Below are 13791 nucleotides of genomic sequence, written 5' to 3'. Positions count from 1 at the left end.
ATGTGCCCTGACTGGAAATCAAACCAGTGACCCTTTGGTTCACAGGCTGGCACTCACTCTACTGAGCCACACCAGCCAGGGCTATTGGTGTTATTTTAGAAAGAGAGGAAGGGAGAAGAGAAAAAGAGAGAAACATTGATTTGTGGTTCCACTTATTTATGCTTTCATTGATTGATTCTTGTTTGTGCCCTGACCAGTGATCGAACCCACTCTAACCTACTGAGCTACCCAGCCAGGGTTCAAAACTTATTTTGAAATTCAACCATTCTCTTTGCCTATTTCTCAAAAGCTTTCTGGCAATATTGCTAAAGAAAACAGGTCACTTTATATAACCTTTCTGATTAAACTAAAACAAAAAAACATGGCATATAAATAAACTAAATATTTCCTTTGTTAAATTTAGAAATGTGTTTATTATATTTTAATATGTTGAAGTAGAGATTGTCAACCTTTTTTATTTCATGGCTTACATAAACTATTACTAAAATTCTGCAGCACACCAAAAAAAATATATTTTTGGCCAATCTGACAAAGAAATAGGTATAATTTTGATTCATTCACATTGGATGACTATTGTGTTGGCTTTTGTCATTCTTTATGTTGGCAATTCAAGGGAAAAGAGGTCAGAGCCCCCTGACTAAATGGTCAGGTGTTGCATGTTTTAAAAATTCTCATGACACACCAGTTTAAAATCCCTGTTAAAGGGAAAAAAGACACTAAGGAAAATGATAGAAATGACAGTGCTACCATATTTTTTTAAATGTCTGCTAGACATTCCAGGTTCAATATTTGTCATGGACAGAAAAAATTAAAGTTTAAAGGCAGTAACTTAAAGTGTGTAACACTTTCCAGACACTGGTTTTCTAACTTTGCTCTTGTCCTCATGCCCTCTTGCCTTTTCTGCTCCATTCCATACCCATCACTGTTTGCCACACACCTGTAAGCTTCCCCTCAGTCTACCTTTATCACAACCTGAACTCCAAACTATTAGTTTATATAGTATTTATTCTTCTGTCCATCCAAATTACAAAAGAAATACAAACTTACTATGGAAAATCAGACTACAATTAGAAATGCACACACAAAATTTTTTAATTACCTTCAACCCCAACACAGAAGGAGGAGGTCCATTAACATTTCCAGTATAACTTTCCAACATTTCTTGCAAAATTGGCATCAGATAGTACAATTTTGTAACTTGATTTTTTCTATTAACAATATAACATTTACTCCACCTCCTCATATCCCTAAGAAAAGGACTCAAATGCAAGTAGCTTACTTATAAAGTACTGAAACAACAGCAAGGAAGTGAGAAAATGCATGGGAAAGTTCAAGGTGAATTATGAAGACTGCTACCACTATGGACAACTGGAGTTTAACCTCATGAGAAAACTCTGGGAAACATGTAGAATTATCCCACCCAAGGAGGAGGGAGCTGGGGTGGTTCTGCTCCAGCTCCTGTCATCAGTGCTTCAAGCTCCCAGGCTGCCCTGCAGAGACTCCCTAACACTTTGAAAGGAGCCTCAAGCAGAGATGCAGACACTGATGTCTGGAAGTAGGCTGCCCCCATTTCAATAAGTAATAAAACCCAAGGGATACGGACAAGGTGCTGACAGCATCACTACATCCCACATCTTTAAATATTCTGTACCATTTGAAATTTTATAAATTAAAATAATGATGTAAAACAGAACTGCTTTCTTACCAATATTTGATATTTGCAACTAAATATGCCTTATGCTCTGTTTCCTCCTGGGTGGTGTGTCTGTAGCTAAATTTGAAAAGCAGCACATGAGAAAATTAAAAGCAGCACTGGCTGGTATGACTCAGTGGTCTGGGTGCCAAACTACAAACCCAAGCATTGCCAATTCTAATCCTGGTCAGGGCACAGGCCTGGGTGCCACCAATCGATACTTCTCTCCTCCTCTTTCTCCCTCCCTTCCCCTCTCTCTAGAAATAAATAAAATCTTTTTAAAAAATCAAAAGCAATCAAGGAAGAATAAAACCATTAGGTTAAGCTGTGTGAAATACTGTTTTCTTGCATATCAATAACAGTTAAATATCAGAAATTTCATATAGTTCAATCCAATATGTATCAAAGTTCAATTATTTCCTTTAAACAAAAGAATATCTTTCTTGCCCTGTCTGATGTGGCTCAGTGGATTCAGTGCCAGCATACAGAACAAAGGGTCACCGGTTCTATTCCCAATCAGGGCACATGCCTGAGTCATGGGCCAAGTCCCCATTTGGGGGCACACTAGAGGCAACCACACATTGATGCTTCTCTCCCACTTCGCCCTCCCTTTCCCTCTCTCTAGAAGTAAATAAATAAAATCTTTAAAAAAAAGAAAGAATATCTTTCTCTTCTACTTCCCATCATGCCATTCTTGCAACTAAGAGAAAGATAATTACTATCTCAAAAGAACACACTAACAAACTCAAGTGTATGGTAAAAATAATTAATCACCATGTATATAAAAAGTTTATAAATGATTTTGATTTTCATGAAAATACATTCAATTTGTAAGGAAAAGTATATAGCTATAACAGACATCTATATTTAGTTTTAGGTACCACCAAAGAATTCAAAAATGGGAGAAGAAAGAAATGGCAGATATATAATCATCTTTACCTGCAAAAGGAGATTTCAACACGGGAGTGTCGTCCACTATTACACTATCTGGCATCTTGTGCCCAAGCCTTTGCTTGTACTGCTGCAGAAAGTCCGTGGAATGGATGGAATCTACAGGATTCATTTCATTTGATTGTGTGGTCTGAACATTCTCTGTATGTTCAGAAGAGCAAAACAAGTCTTCAGAACGCTGCTCTGCTTTCAGGTCACTACTGGATAATACTCTCAAACTGACAGCAGGAAACTTCAGAACACCAGAGTTTGCCTCACCCAAACTCAAAGCATTTGATATACCAGAGTCATCATCCTCAGGAATGGGGTTGTACCATATTTCCCCTTCATCATCTGCATCATTTTCCTCATTGAAGTCAAAAGAACAGTTTCTTGATAATGAAGAATCTGTAGTATTACACACCACATACGTACAATATTCTTCGGATGATTTAAGGAAAGGTTGCGACAGCTGACGTTTAGGTAGAGAAGCAGGTGAGATGGATAAATGGCTTATATCTTGGCATTTCTTAGTTTCTTCTTCCAAATTAAATGATCTCAGAGTACTCTGATATAGCCAATTACGTTTCTTTGACACAGTGATGCTGTTAAGTGGCTTAGGACCCCTGAATCCAATATTACCCTTCAAGTCATCAAGTTCTTTTCTCCTCATTGTAGAGCCATAAACATTTTCAAATAAATCTGTTTTAAAGAAAAAAAGAAGGTAGAATATAATTCCTGGTATACAAAGAATAAGATGGCCCTTGAGACCAGTTATTCAAATACTATTTCTAAAAAGGCAGAAAAGTAATTATTAATCACATTCAGAAATTAAAACTGACAAGAAAAATGTTAGATTTTCTGCCTAAAAATTATTTCTATTATTTAGAAAGACTGAGAATATAAGAATTCATAAGAATTCTAAAAAAAGGATAAACACACTATGAGACTGCCATTATAAACATGATAGGGCAACAGGCCTTACCCTAAGGAAAACACACTCTATAAAAAAGCTTATATATAATGTTCTGTACACAGTATACTTTTAATTAATATTTGAATAATTTCAACTAGCTACAAGGACCAGAAGTCTTTAGAAAACACAAGTAATATTCCTACCTCTAAAAAGATTAACTTTGAATAAATCTTTCAAAATAAGTAAACCTTACTCATTATTAAGATGCCTGATTATTAAAATGTCAACATTTTGTTTCCTAACCATATAACACAGTAGCATCTTATGCAGGGTTTAAGTTCTAAATATCTAAAGCAAAAACAAAAATCCCTTAAGAAGGCCCTGTATTAGAACCCAAAATACTGTCACACAGTAAACACAACATAGCCATTATTACTGGCCAGGCACAAAATTAAGAAAATCCTTTAAAAATGTAAATCTGTCCTTTTTAAATTATAAACATTACCCAACCAGATTAAAAATTAATAAACAGATAAAATATTTTTAAACCTTAAACAATTGGGTTTCAAGTTCAATCAGTTCCAGAGGCATGAAGAGACTAGCAATCAGAAAGGGAGAAAGCAGCCCTGGCTGGCGTAGTTTAGTGGATTGAGCACGGGCTGCGAACCAAAGTGTTGCAGGTTTGATTCCCAGTCAGGGTACATGCTTGGGTTGCAGGCCACGGCCCCCAGCAACCACACATTGATGTTTCTCTTTCTCTCTCTCTCTCTCTCTCTCTCTCTCCCCTCCCTTCACTTCCCTCTCTAAAAATAAATAAATAAAATCTTAAAAAAAATGAAAAAAAAAGAAACTTTGGATAAAAAGAAAAAAGGAAGAAAGCTCCCATGAATGCCTACTATGTCAGACATTTTTCTCAACACTTCTCATTGTATCAGGTATAAGAGATAAAGCAATAAGAAAGCCCTTAGCCTCATTTAACCCTCACAATAATCCTATGAGACAAGTATAATTATTTTCATAAGCCTCAAAAAATATGAGAAATACGGTCAAGATGCTAGCCCTAAATGCAAATTTAAGCCTGTCTAACCCTAAAATCCATGCTCTTACCAGTCTTTCTAACACCATGCTACCCACTAAAAGGTGAAAAGCAGGCAACCCTCTCTGAACACGGTGATATATCAACCCAGCTAACCTTACAGGGTGCTGGCTGCTGGTAAGGATTAAGGAAAATATTAGAAAACTATATAATTGTAAAAAAAACAATAAAAATTTTGTGAAGAAAAAGAAAACTACATAGTACTACTACGAAAAGTCAAGCCCAAGATCACCCAGTTGGAAAATGGAAGAGGCAGCACTCAAACCCTTTTTACTTCGAAATCTGTAATAGTACACCTGGGATACTTAGCTCCACCTTCCAGAATTTAATATGCAAACACGTAACAGATGTTCAATATCTTGAATTGATCCAGTTTAATTAACAAAACCCTGAGGATTCAAAGGTATTTCTTTGGTTCTGTCTCCCTTACACTTAAAATTCAGAACTGAAAATCAGCACATACACAATCACTGTTAGAATCACTGGAGTTTCTGGGTTTTTAGAGACTACATCCTTTTGCCGAATACACTGCAGTCTAGATCTAGTTACCAACCCAAATCCCATATTATTTAATAGCATTTCAGACCTTCACAGGATATTACATGTAGTTGTAACACATAAATTTGAAGCACGAAGTGTAAAATTATACTACTCACAACTGCCATAAGCCACATCTTACTTTCCTTTCTCTCAATGTCTCTAAAAACATGCAAAAAATTTAAATAGTTTGACATATTTGGAGTTTTTTGACATATATTCTCAACATACTGCTACTTGTACAACTACAAGGAACTACAATGAGAAATATAAAGATACCATTATCCCATATTTAAGCAAATGTAATACTTCTATTCATATAAGCATTTAATGAATGTGTAATAAATAGTAAAAGGAATAATTATCTTTTGTAGTCTCATGAGACACATTATTTTTCATGAGACTACAAACTTCAAAAACTTGAAACCAAGGTTGCACTGCTGTTGCTGAATATTTCAAAATGTGTGATGGTGGAGCTTAAATTTAGATAAATAGGTACATTATTATAATTTAGATAAATAGGTACATTACTATAAAGGCCAAATTTATTCAGTTATTAAAACTGAATATAAGCAAGGGAATGAATGAGGAGGTAAGGGGATTAAAAAGTACAAATAGGTAGTTACAGAATAGCCATGGGAATGTAAAGTACAGTATTGGAAATGCAGTAGCCAAAGAACTTACACACATGACCCATGCACATGAACAATGGTGTGGGGATTGCCTGAGAGAGTTGGGGGTGCTGGGGGGAGGGGCGCAAAAGGGGAAAAACTGAGACAACTGTAATAGCATGGTCAATAAAATATAATTTTTAAAAAGCTGAATATAAGCTACATATTCAGGACAATAAATTTTACTTGAGCAATTATTTATACATAATTTAAATCATTTCATTTGTACCACAGTTAGTTAAATGGATGTGTATAAATATACATTATATAAAAAATGGAAGGCTATTTGCAATCTTCCCTTCATTCCTTTTTTATGCTAAAATTAATGTTAAACCTTATTTACATAAACTTAAAACTTACCTTTAGCTTCAGATTTTATACTATATAAAGTAAAATTAAAAAATATAAAGCACAAGTAAAATATATAAAAATAAATGTGCAAAGTTACAAGGCAAAAAAGTTTTTGTTCTCTTGCAACAATATAATTATCAGGTTCTAATTAAAATCACTTTTACTTTAAATACCTATAAGAAAATTCAGAAGTGGTAATTAAAATTTTTTACTCAGAAAAATATTTACATAGTGAACTACTCAAGCCAATTTTGTGCTCTCAACTTCTATTTCATAATAAATCTACATGACTCAATATTACTGAACAATTAACTAGTGCCCCAAATCATCAGCAAACACTTTGAGAAATAATGTATTTCAACCTTCAGTGAAAGTGTACAATGTCTACAGATATCTTTTCATTTTAATATTTCTACTACAGAAACAAACTGTTGCTTTTGCTTGCTTCTCTTTTAAAAACCTAAGTATAAGTGTTCTCATGAACACTGTATTCAAGTTCAAATAAATACAAGCAGCCCAGCTTATAGTGTCAAGTTGGGCAGCCCAAAAGAAATGACTAAAGTAAGCTTAAGCTTTAGCCTTAGGTGTGTATATATAAGTGTATATATGGTCTTTTCCAAATAAATCTAAATGGAGAGAGAAGTACACTGAAAAGGAAGGTGCTTTTTCTTTTACTTTTCCTCCCTTTTGATTAGCAATAAAAACCCTAAGAAAAAAGCTGTGTTAGCTTTTGTGACAGGAAAGTAGAGAAGAAAACACTGAGACTATTTTCAGTTCCACAAAAGTAATGTGGAGGAGCAAGAAAAAAAGAGCACAAAAGAAATGAGTAGAGTAAGTAAGTGATCCTAAAGGGGTATACTCTAGCTCAATTCCCAATGCTCCGCCAAGGCAGTACTCCTCAACCTCTGATTATTTCACTCTCCATCCCGAATTCCAATCATCTGTGGCAAGCAGCATTCTCACAAAGCCTGCTTGCCTTTCTCTTGATAACAGCTAAGCATCAGGCATGGTACCAAGTGGATTTTCTTTTTTAATCCTCATAGCAACCTGAGGACTGAGGCTATGCAGTGTTGAGTAACTTGTCCAAGTTCACAAGCCTAGTAAGTGGTGGATCTAATCAGAAACCCAGAACCTGTATTCTGTTTACCACCATACTATATGGCTTGTAGATTCCAAATTCTCATTTTTATTGGTGCAAGATCAGACCAATCTGGAGAGAATTGCTTAAACTTACTATATATAAGTAGTAATAAAAATTCATACATATAAAATTAAAGCAGAAAGAGCTCAAATGCTTTTCTCTAATAGGGGTCAGTGTTAATTATCAGAATAAAATATAATGATTTTTCAAAAGTTTAACCAATGTATTAAAAGAAGTGATTGGATGGATTAAGAATTCTAGAACCTTTCTACTTAAAATGAGTATCAAACAGTAGCATCCTTACTAGCAGTGAAAATGCAGACTCTCAGTTCTGCATATTAAATCTGCATTTTAACAAGATTTTCAGGGAATTCATATGCACATTAAACTTGAAAAGCACTGCCTTACAACTGTGAAACACACACACACACACACACACACACACACACACACACACAGTGACTGGCGAAGGTCTAGAAAATACCCTTAGTGATTCTCAAAATACAAACACTACCTAGAAATGTGGGACTTCCAGCCCTGGCCAGGTGGCTCAGTTGCTTGCAGCATCTTTCCCTGCACCAAAAAGTTGTGGGTTTGATTCCCTAACAGGGCACATGCCTGGGTTGCACTTTGATCCCCAGTTGGGATGCATGTGGGAGACAACCAATCAATGTTTTTCTCACATTGATGTTTCTCTTTCCCTTCCTATGTCTCCAGAATCAGTGAACACACCCTTGGGTGAGGTGAGGATGGATGGAGGGAGAGTGGGAGGGAGTTTTCCCACCACCAGCAACTCCAATATTCTATTGTACCCTTCCCCCCAAAAAACACACATACAACAGAAACAAAAATTGGACTTGCTTCTAGGGCCACAATGGCAGAATTTCTCAGAGAGGGATTTAAAACTACTGATAGAACACAGTAGCTGTATGCCTATAGCTACTAATCTCAAAGGGCAGATGCATAAAAGAGCTTCTTAGAAAAATAAAGACTGTATCCCACAAATGTAAGAAATTAGGTGAGAAAATAGATGAAATAGAGAAGAATCTGCATTAAAAGTATCAACTGCACTTCTAGATATAATGCACAAGATCATACCTACTAATTAATACTAATTTAAAAGAACTCTCTAAAGATTATAGACAAAATATTCACAAGTTGCATGTCCTAAATTTTTTTCTTCCACAGATTATGGAGCAAGAAAAACAGAGTCAAAGTAAGGCTAATTATTTTTTAAAGCGGTAAAAGGACAACATGGCTCAAACTGGAGCTTTTGAATTTATTTCTGAGTACTATATGCTAATGAAAATGTATTTATAAACACAATGAAGTATAGTCGGCAAATAGGTTAAAATTCCTTCATAATCTTAAGGCTTGCAGGAACTTGACAATATTTACTGAGTGTAATGGCTTTAGATTTCTTAAATAATCATCTCAATTAGGAACAAATTGGCCAATCTGTGAATCCTACATCCTCAACTGCAACAAATCACTGGCATTACTATACTACCATAAGTTTTAGTGGTTTTTAGTAATAGACAAAAATCAAAATAGAATTATCATTTTGGCTACCATATATCATATGGGTCAAAAATTTCCAAAATACCCACATAGATTAGGTATCTCTATCCCATTACATTCTGTGTTATAGATTCTAAGTATAACTGCTTTAAAGAAAATATACTCATAAAAATACTGTGTAGAAAAATGAATATAAAATAAACCCTTTAGGCTATTTAACATCTTTATACCACCAAGAATGTAATGATTCATCTAGACTGACCAATTAATTTTTCAGAAAACACATTTAAAAGTAGAATCCAAGTAACGTCAATTTGAACTAAGTAAAGATTTAAAGGTAAAGGTTTAAAATAGATATGGCAGTTGATTAAAAAATGTCTAAAAACCTATTCTAGAATTCCCTTATCTTCTTTGCAACTTTGAGGAAGTTGCTGAATCTTGTAAACTTTGTTGAAATTACATCCATCTCCTCAATCCAAATCATTTAATAGAATTAATTGAATCAAACTTCAAAAGAACTTTAGAGTCTCTTTGACCTTTAATACAAATAGGGATTTTAGAGTCATAAAGACTTGAGTTTGAATCCAGTACTGACCTTCGGCAAACTACTCAACCTCTCTGTTTCTTTGGTGGTGGTTAACAGTGACAGTAAACAGCCACCAAAGACCGCGGGGGGCGGGGGGGCGCAGCCTGCAGATAAAGATTATAAAGATTTTACGGGAACCATGTAAAGTATCCAGGATGTTTTAAATAATTTTTAACTAACCTCCATGAAAAATAGTTATTAAAAAAATAAACTCTCCAAATCTATACTAGATATGTAAACACTGCAAATTATTTTTATCTTTTGTAAAAAGATAAACTGATATGAAAGGAAGTACATCTGAGAAAGTCATTTAAACCAGAGATTAAGCTTTTGCTTAGAATTCTTGTAAAATATCTAAAATACCATGACATGGTAATTCTAATGTTTCATTTTAATTTCTTTTAGTTTCATTTAATTCATTTCTCAATAAAAAATATCAATAGTTTACTTGTAAAGATTACATTTATTATTGCTTTTAAAACCTTGAATGTTTACACTACAACTAAGGGCATTAAAAATCATCCAATAGTAAAAGTTTAACCTTTGCAACGAGAGTAAAAAAATATTTGAAGTTCTATACAGGTTTTTTGTTGTGGCTCAAATTTAACTCTGCTACAAAGAGTTAACTGAATCAGAATCAGGGGAGGTGCAGCTACAATGGCAATAAAATGTAATAAATGATTATAAATACTTTACTCCTGAAATGTGTATTATAATTTGAACTTAACATAAAGTTCACCTTCACAACAGCAACAAAAAAAATCACATTCTACTACCCTGTTATTCCAGTGAAATGGAATAAATTTGAGGGAGATTTTTGACAGGCGTGTATTATAGATTTATAGATCCAAAGAAACTTTTCATGTTCCTATACACTTTAAGTCAATAATTTGATTTGTTCTCATTGTGAGATTAGAAGTCTTGGGAACTTTGTGTCTCCTCACTGTTTTGTATTTATTGGTTAAACAAAGTCAATGTGTATAAACCCAGTCCTGTAGAATTCATAATTCTTACCACAGCAACTGCCAAGTGCTGTGAATATATTTTACATTTCGACATTTCATGTTTTAAAAATTATTACTGACATGTAAGTCATCTTCACTGAAAGTCCTCATATTTAAGAGTGAGATTCAAAAAGTTGTGTTGTTTTTGGCTCAGCCTGAAGGTTTTATAGTTCTTTCAGAAGAGAATTTTTACTATTTACAACATAAAAGATTTCTAGAACTGATAACCTAAACCTACAGTGGAAATTAAAAATCACACACATACAAAATAGGTATCAAAATCCTATTATGAGGACGAGTATACTTAAGTTTACAAATGCCTTTATGTCTACAGTTTCTTATGTAAACAGTATTTTTCTTTTGATTAAAATATTTGTGCCATTGTTTTTCCACAATAAAAAAAATATATTTAACTTTGTTAGGAGGGGAGGGAATGATGGAGAGAAGTACGTGAAATCCTACCTGATTAAAAATAAATTTTACTATGGCACTTTTTTCTTGGTTTGCTAGGGTTTTGGTGTTTGGTGTATGTGTCTGTGAGCACACGCGCCTGGGAGGGGGTAGGTATAATGAGTAAAATGACAGTTTATGAAGTCTGTAAAGCCTACCTTGGATCAAATTCAAATGTACAAACTCCACAAGTCTACGGATTTGCCTAGAGCTACAAAGAATAAAAATCAAGGCAGCACCGCCCAACTCCAAACTTACTAAAAGCGTGTGGTGAACTTAACCTTTACTCACTGTTGCACTTAAGAAGTAGGCACACTGACTGGTTCATAAAGAAATAACAACAAACCCAAGTTCCTCATGCCACTGTCTTGGTGGGGGGTGGGGGGGAGCAAAACGAGTGGATGCATTATACTAAGTAACCTCGAAATCGCATTAAGCTGCCACTTACATGACACTTACTTTGTTTGGCACGGGCACGTACCAGTCTGCAAAATCCCTCTAAACCCAGAAGCCCAGTTAGTTAACATTGAGGCTCGAAGTGTTTGCATTTTTAATGCAAACTATTCTACCTGTCAGCGTAATTCTTTCATCTGGAGGCACCGAGAGGACTTGGCTTTCACACATTTTCAAAGCGCCCAGATTTGGAGAGGTGCCCTGCGCTCCCGTGACTTTCGGGGGTGTCCCACCGGCGCGACCCTTCATTCCCAGGGACAGCAGGCGTCCTTTGTACATCCACTTCTGCAGCTTCTTGACTGTCACCGCAGGCGGCTTGAGGAAGGGGAGCCCCTCCTGGCCGTCTCCTTTGCTGCGTATCACAGGGGACCCCGCAGGATCCCCGAAAGTGCTCTCCAGGGTACGGACGGGGTCCTTGGAGCGTGGACTCAGGAGGCCGGAAGGCTCGGCAACCCGGGAGCTGCCTCCGCTCCAGCCGTCCATCCCGCCTCCACGTGGCGGAGGCTCGTCCAGGTCCTCCCGCGCGCCGCACCTGATCCAGCTGTCGCTCGGCCACCGCTGGAAGGGAGTGGACTTGGCGCCTACTCGGAGGCTCTCGAGGCTTCTGCTGCAGGACAGACGCATCCGAGGAGTCCGTGGGCGGCCTCCCCACGACTCCCTCGGAGGCGACCAGGGCGGGGACACCTGCTGCCAAGAGCAGCCCCCACCTCCCCGCTCCCAGTCTCTGGGGCGAGCTCGGCGGCCCGCAGCGCCGCAGCCGGAAGACGGCTGGCCCTGAGCCCAGGCTCCCGCCCGGCAGCCGCGATCCGCCCAGCCCCGCCGCGAGCCCGAGTCTGGGGGCAGGTCGTGCATAGCCTGGATCAGCAGATAATAGGCCTCTCGCAACTGGGTCTGCAGCCTGCCCGTCTCCAGGAGGCCGCCCTCCGCCCGCGGGGAGGAGCCCACCGCCGGGGGAGGCGGGGGCCACCGCTCCGCCTCCGCCCCCGCCCCCTCAGGCTCCAGCGCGGACTGGGAGCCGCCGGGCAGGTTCTCGTAGTAGTCCGCGGCGTCCTCGTCTGCGTCCTCTCCGCTGCCCTCGGAGCCCGGCGGGGCGTGCAGAGGAGCACGAGTGAGCCCGCGGCTCCGAGGGGCGGCCTCCGTTCCGCCGCGCGGCCGAGGCCCGAGCGCCCTCGACTGCTCCGGGCGCGGTCCCGGGACCCGCGTCTTCGGACCCCACGCTTGTAGCGACAGCGGGGGCGGCTCCAAGCTCTGTGGGGCTCCGCCGGCGTGCTCGCGTGGGGGGCCGTCCGAAACACCCCCGGCGTCTCCTTGGGCAGCGGAGGAGGCCGCCACAGTAGCTGCAGCGGCCGCCCGAGGTCCGAGTCCCCCGGTGGCGCGGGGCCCTCGCCTTCCCCGGAGCCTGGACAGCGTTTTCCTCAGAGGGTCCGCCATCCCCTCGGCCTCAGGAGCCAGGCTCGCTCCCGCCGCGGGGGGAGGTCCGAGCCCCGCTCTGGCAGAAAGTGGCGTTCGAGGAGGCTGCCGCGGTTCCCCATGGCCAGCGCGGGCCCTCGCGGGCTCTTCACATACTTGGCATAACTCTGCCGCTGGGAGGGGTGGGGGAGGGCGGTGGCGCGCAGGCGCATGCCCCAGGGTCTGGGCCCGCGACGGGGCGTGCGGGCCGCAAGCCGGGGTAGTTGCGGGGCACGGGGCCAGGTGGAGGGCGGGACGGGGGGTTGGGTGAGGGTGAGCTAAAGTACACTGAAGGAGGGAGGGTGAGCTGGCGGAGCGTGGCAGTGTAGTGGGGAGGCAGGAAGAAACGAGGTGAATCTGTCTGGGCTGGAGGCTGGAAAGTTTTGGTTAGGAAGACTGAAAGGGAAAGTGCCTTCCTGGCCGCCACCCATCATTTTCACCACCCTTCCCATTGTCACCATTGCACAAGCAAGCCCTAGCTCGAGAGAAAACAAAGATTGCTGTGACTGACAAAGTACGAGGACAGGTGTAACTCGTTGCCATGTGTTCTAGAAACTTTCCAAATCGTTTTATTTGCACAGAGAGCTAGCTACCTAAAGGACATTTGCATCGATTCCTTTTCAATCAGGATAAATCCTTGTATGTTAAAAGTAAGAAAATCACCTTCGGTGTCTCTCTTTCAAGTCTTTTTTTTCCCAATCAGTTAATGCTAAAACAAAATTAATCCTGACATCGACCAAAACTTGTAAAATGGGGCCACAAATGTAGTGTCCCCTCCATCACCCAGATAAACTTCATTTTTATTAAAGCTGGGTTGAGGAACAATTAGATTGAAATTGAGAAACAATGCCATTTGGAAATACCAACTCTCTCAAAAACATGTTCTATGTAACAGTTGTAAACTGAAGTATGTTCTGATGGAATCAGTGTGTTGCATCACCCCTAATTTCAGCAACATTTTTCAGTGTTTACATATTAGGGCCTTTGTCTGCA

The 13791-nt window shown here is 39.4% G+C and overlaps 1 protein-coding gene across 2 annotated transcripts in view; it reads right to left on the bottom strand.

The window, feature by feature from the left end:
• Positions 1 to 12914, bottom strand: part of SYDE2 (synapse defective Rho GTPase homolog 2) — a 50830-nt gene extending 37916 nt beyond the window's left edge. For both annotated transcript variants that reach the window (XM_045835516.1, XM_045835517.1), the window contains exons 1-2: positions 11466 to 12914; positions 2633 to 3325 (exon numbers count right to left, since the gene is read on the bottom strand). In XM_045835516.1, the coding sequence (XP_045691472.1) occupies positions 2633 to 3325; positions 11466 to 12780 (2008 nt within the window). In that variant the 5' untranslated portion in view covers positions 12781 to 12914. The remainder of the gene's footprint in view (positions 1 to 2632; positions 3326 to 11465) is intronic.
• Positions 12915 to 13791: the final 877 nt, after the last annotated feature.

The sequence above is a fragment of the Phyllostomus hastatus genome, unplaced genomic scaffold, assembly GCF_019186645.2.
Source record: "Phyllostomus hastatus isolate PE091 unplaced genomic scaffold, TTU_PhHast_1.1 phas_contig_209, whole genome shotgun sequence".
Classification (NCBI taxonomy): domain Eukaryota; kingdom Metazoa; phylum Chordata; class Mammalia; order Chiroptera; family Phyllostomidae; genus Phyllostomus; species Phyllostomus hastatus.
This window is presented reverse-complemented; position numbering and strand designations above follow the sequence as displayed.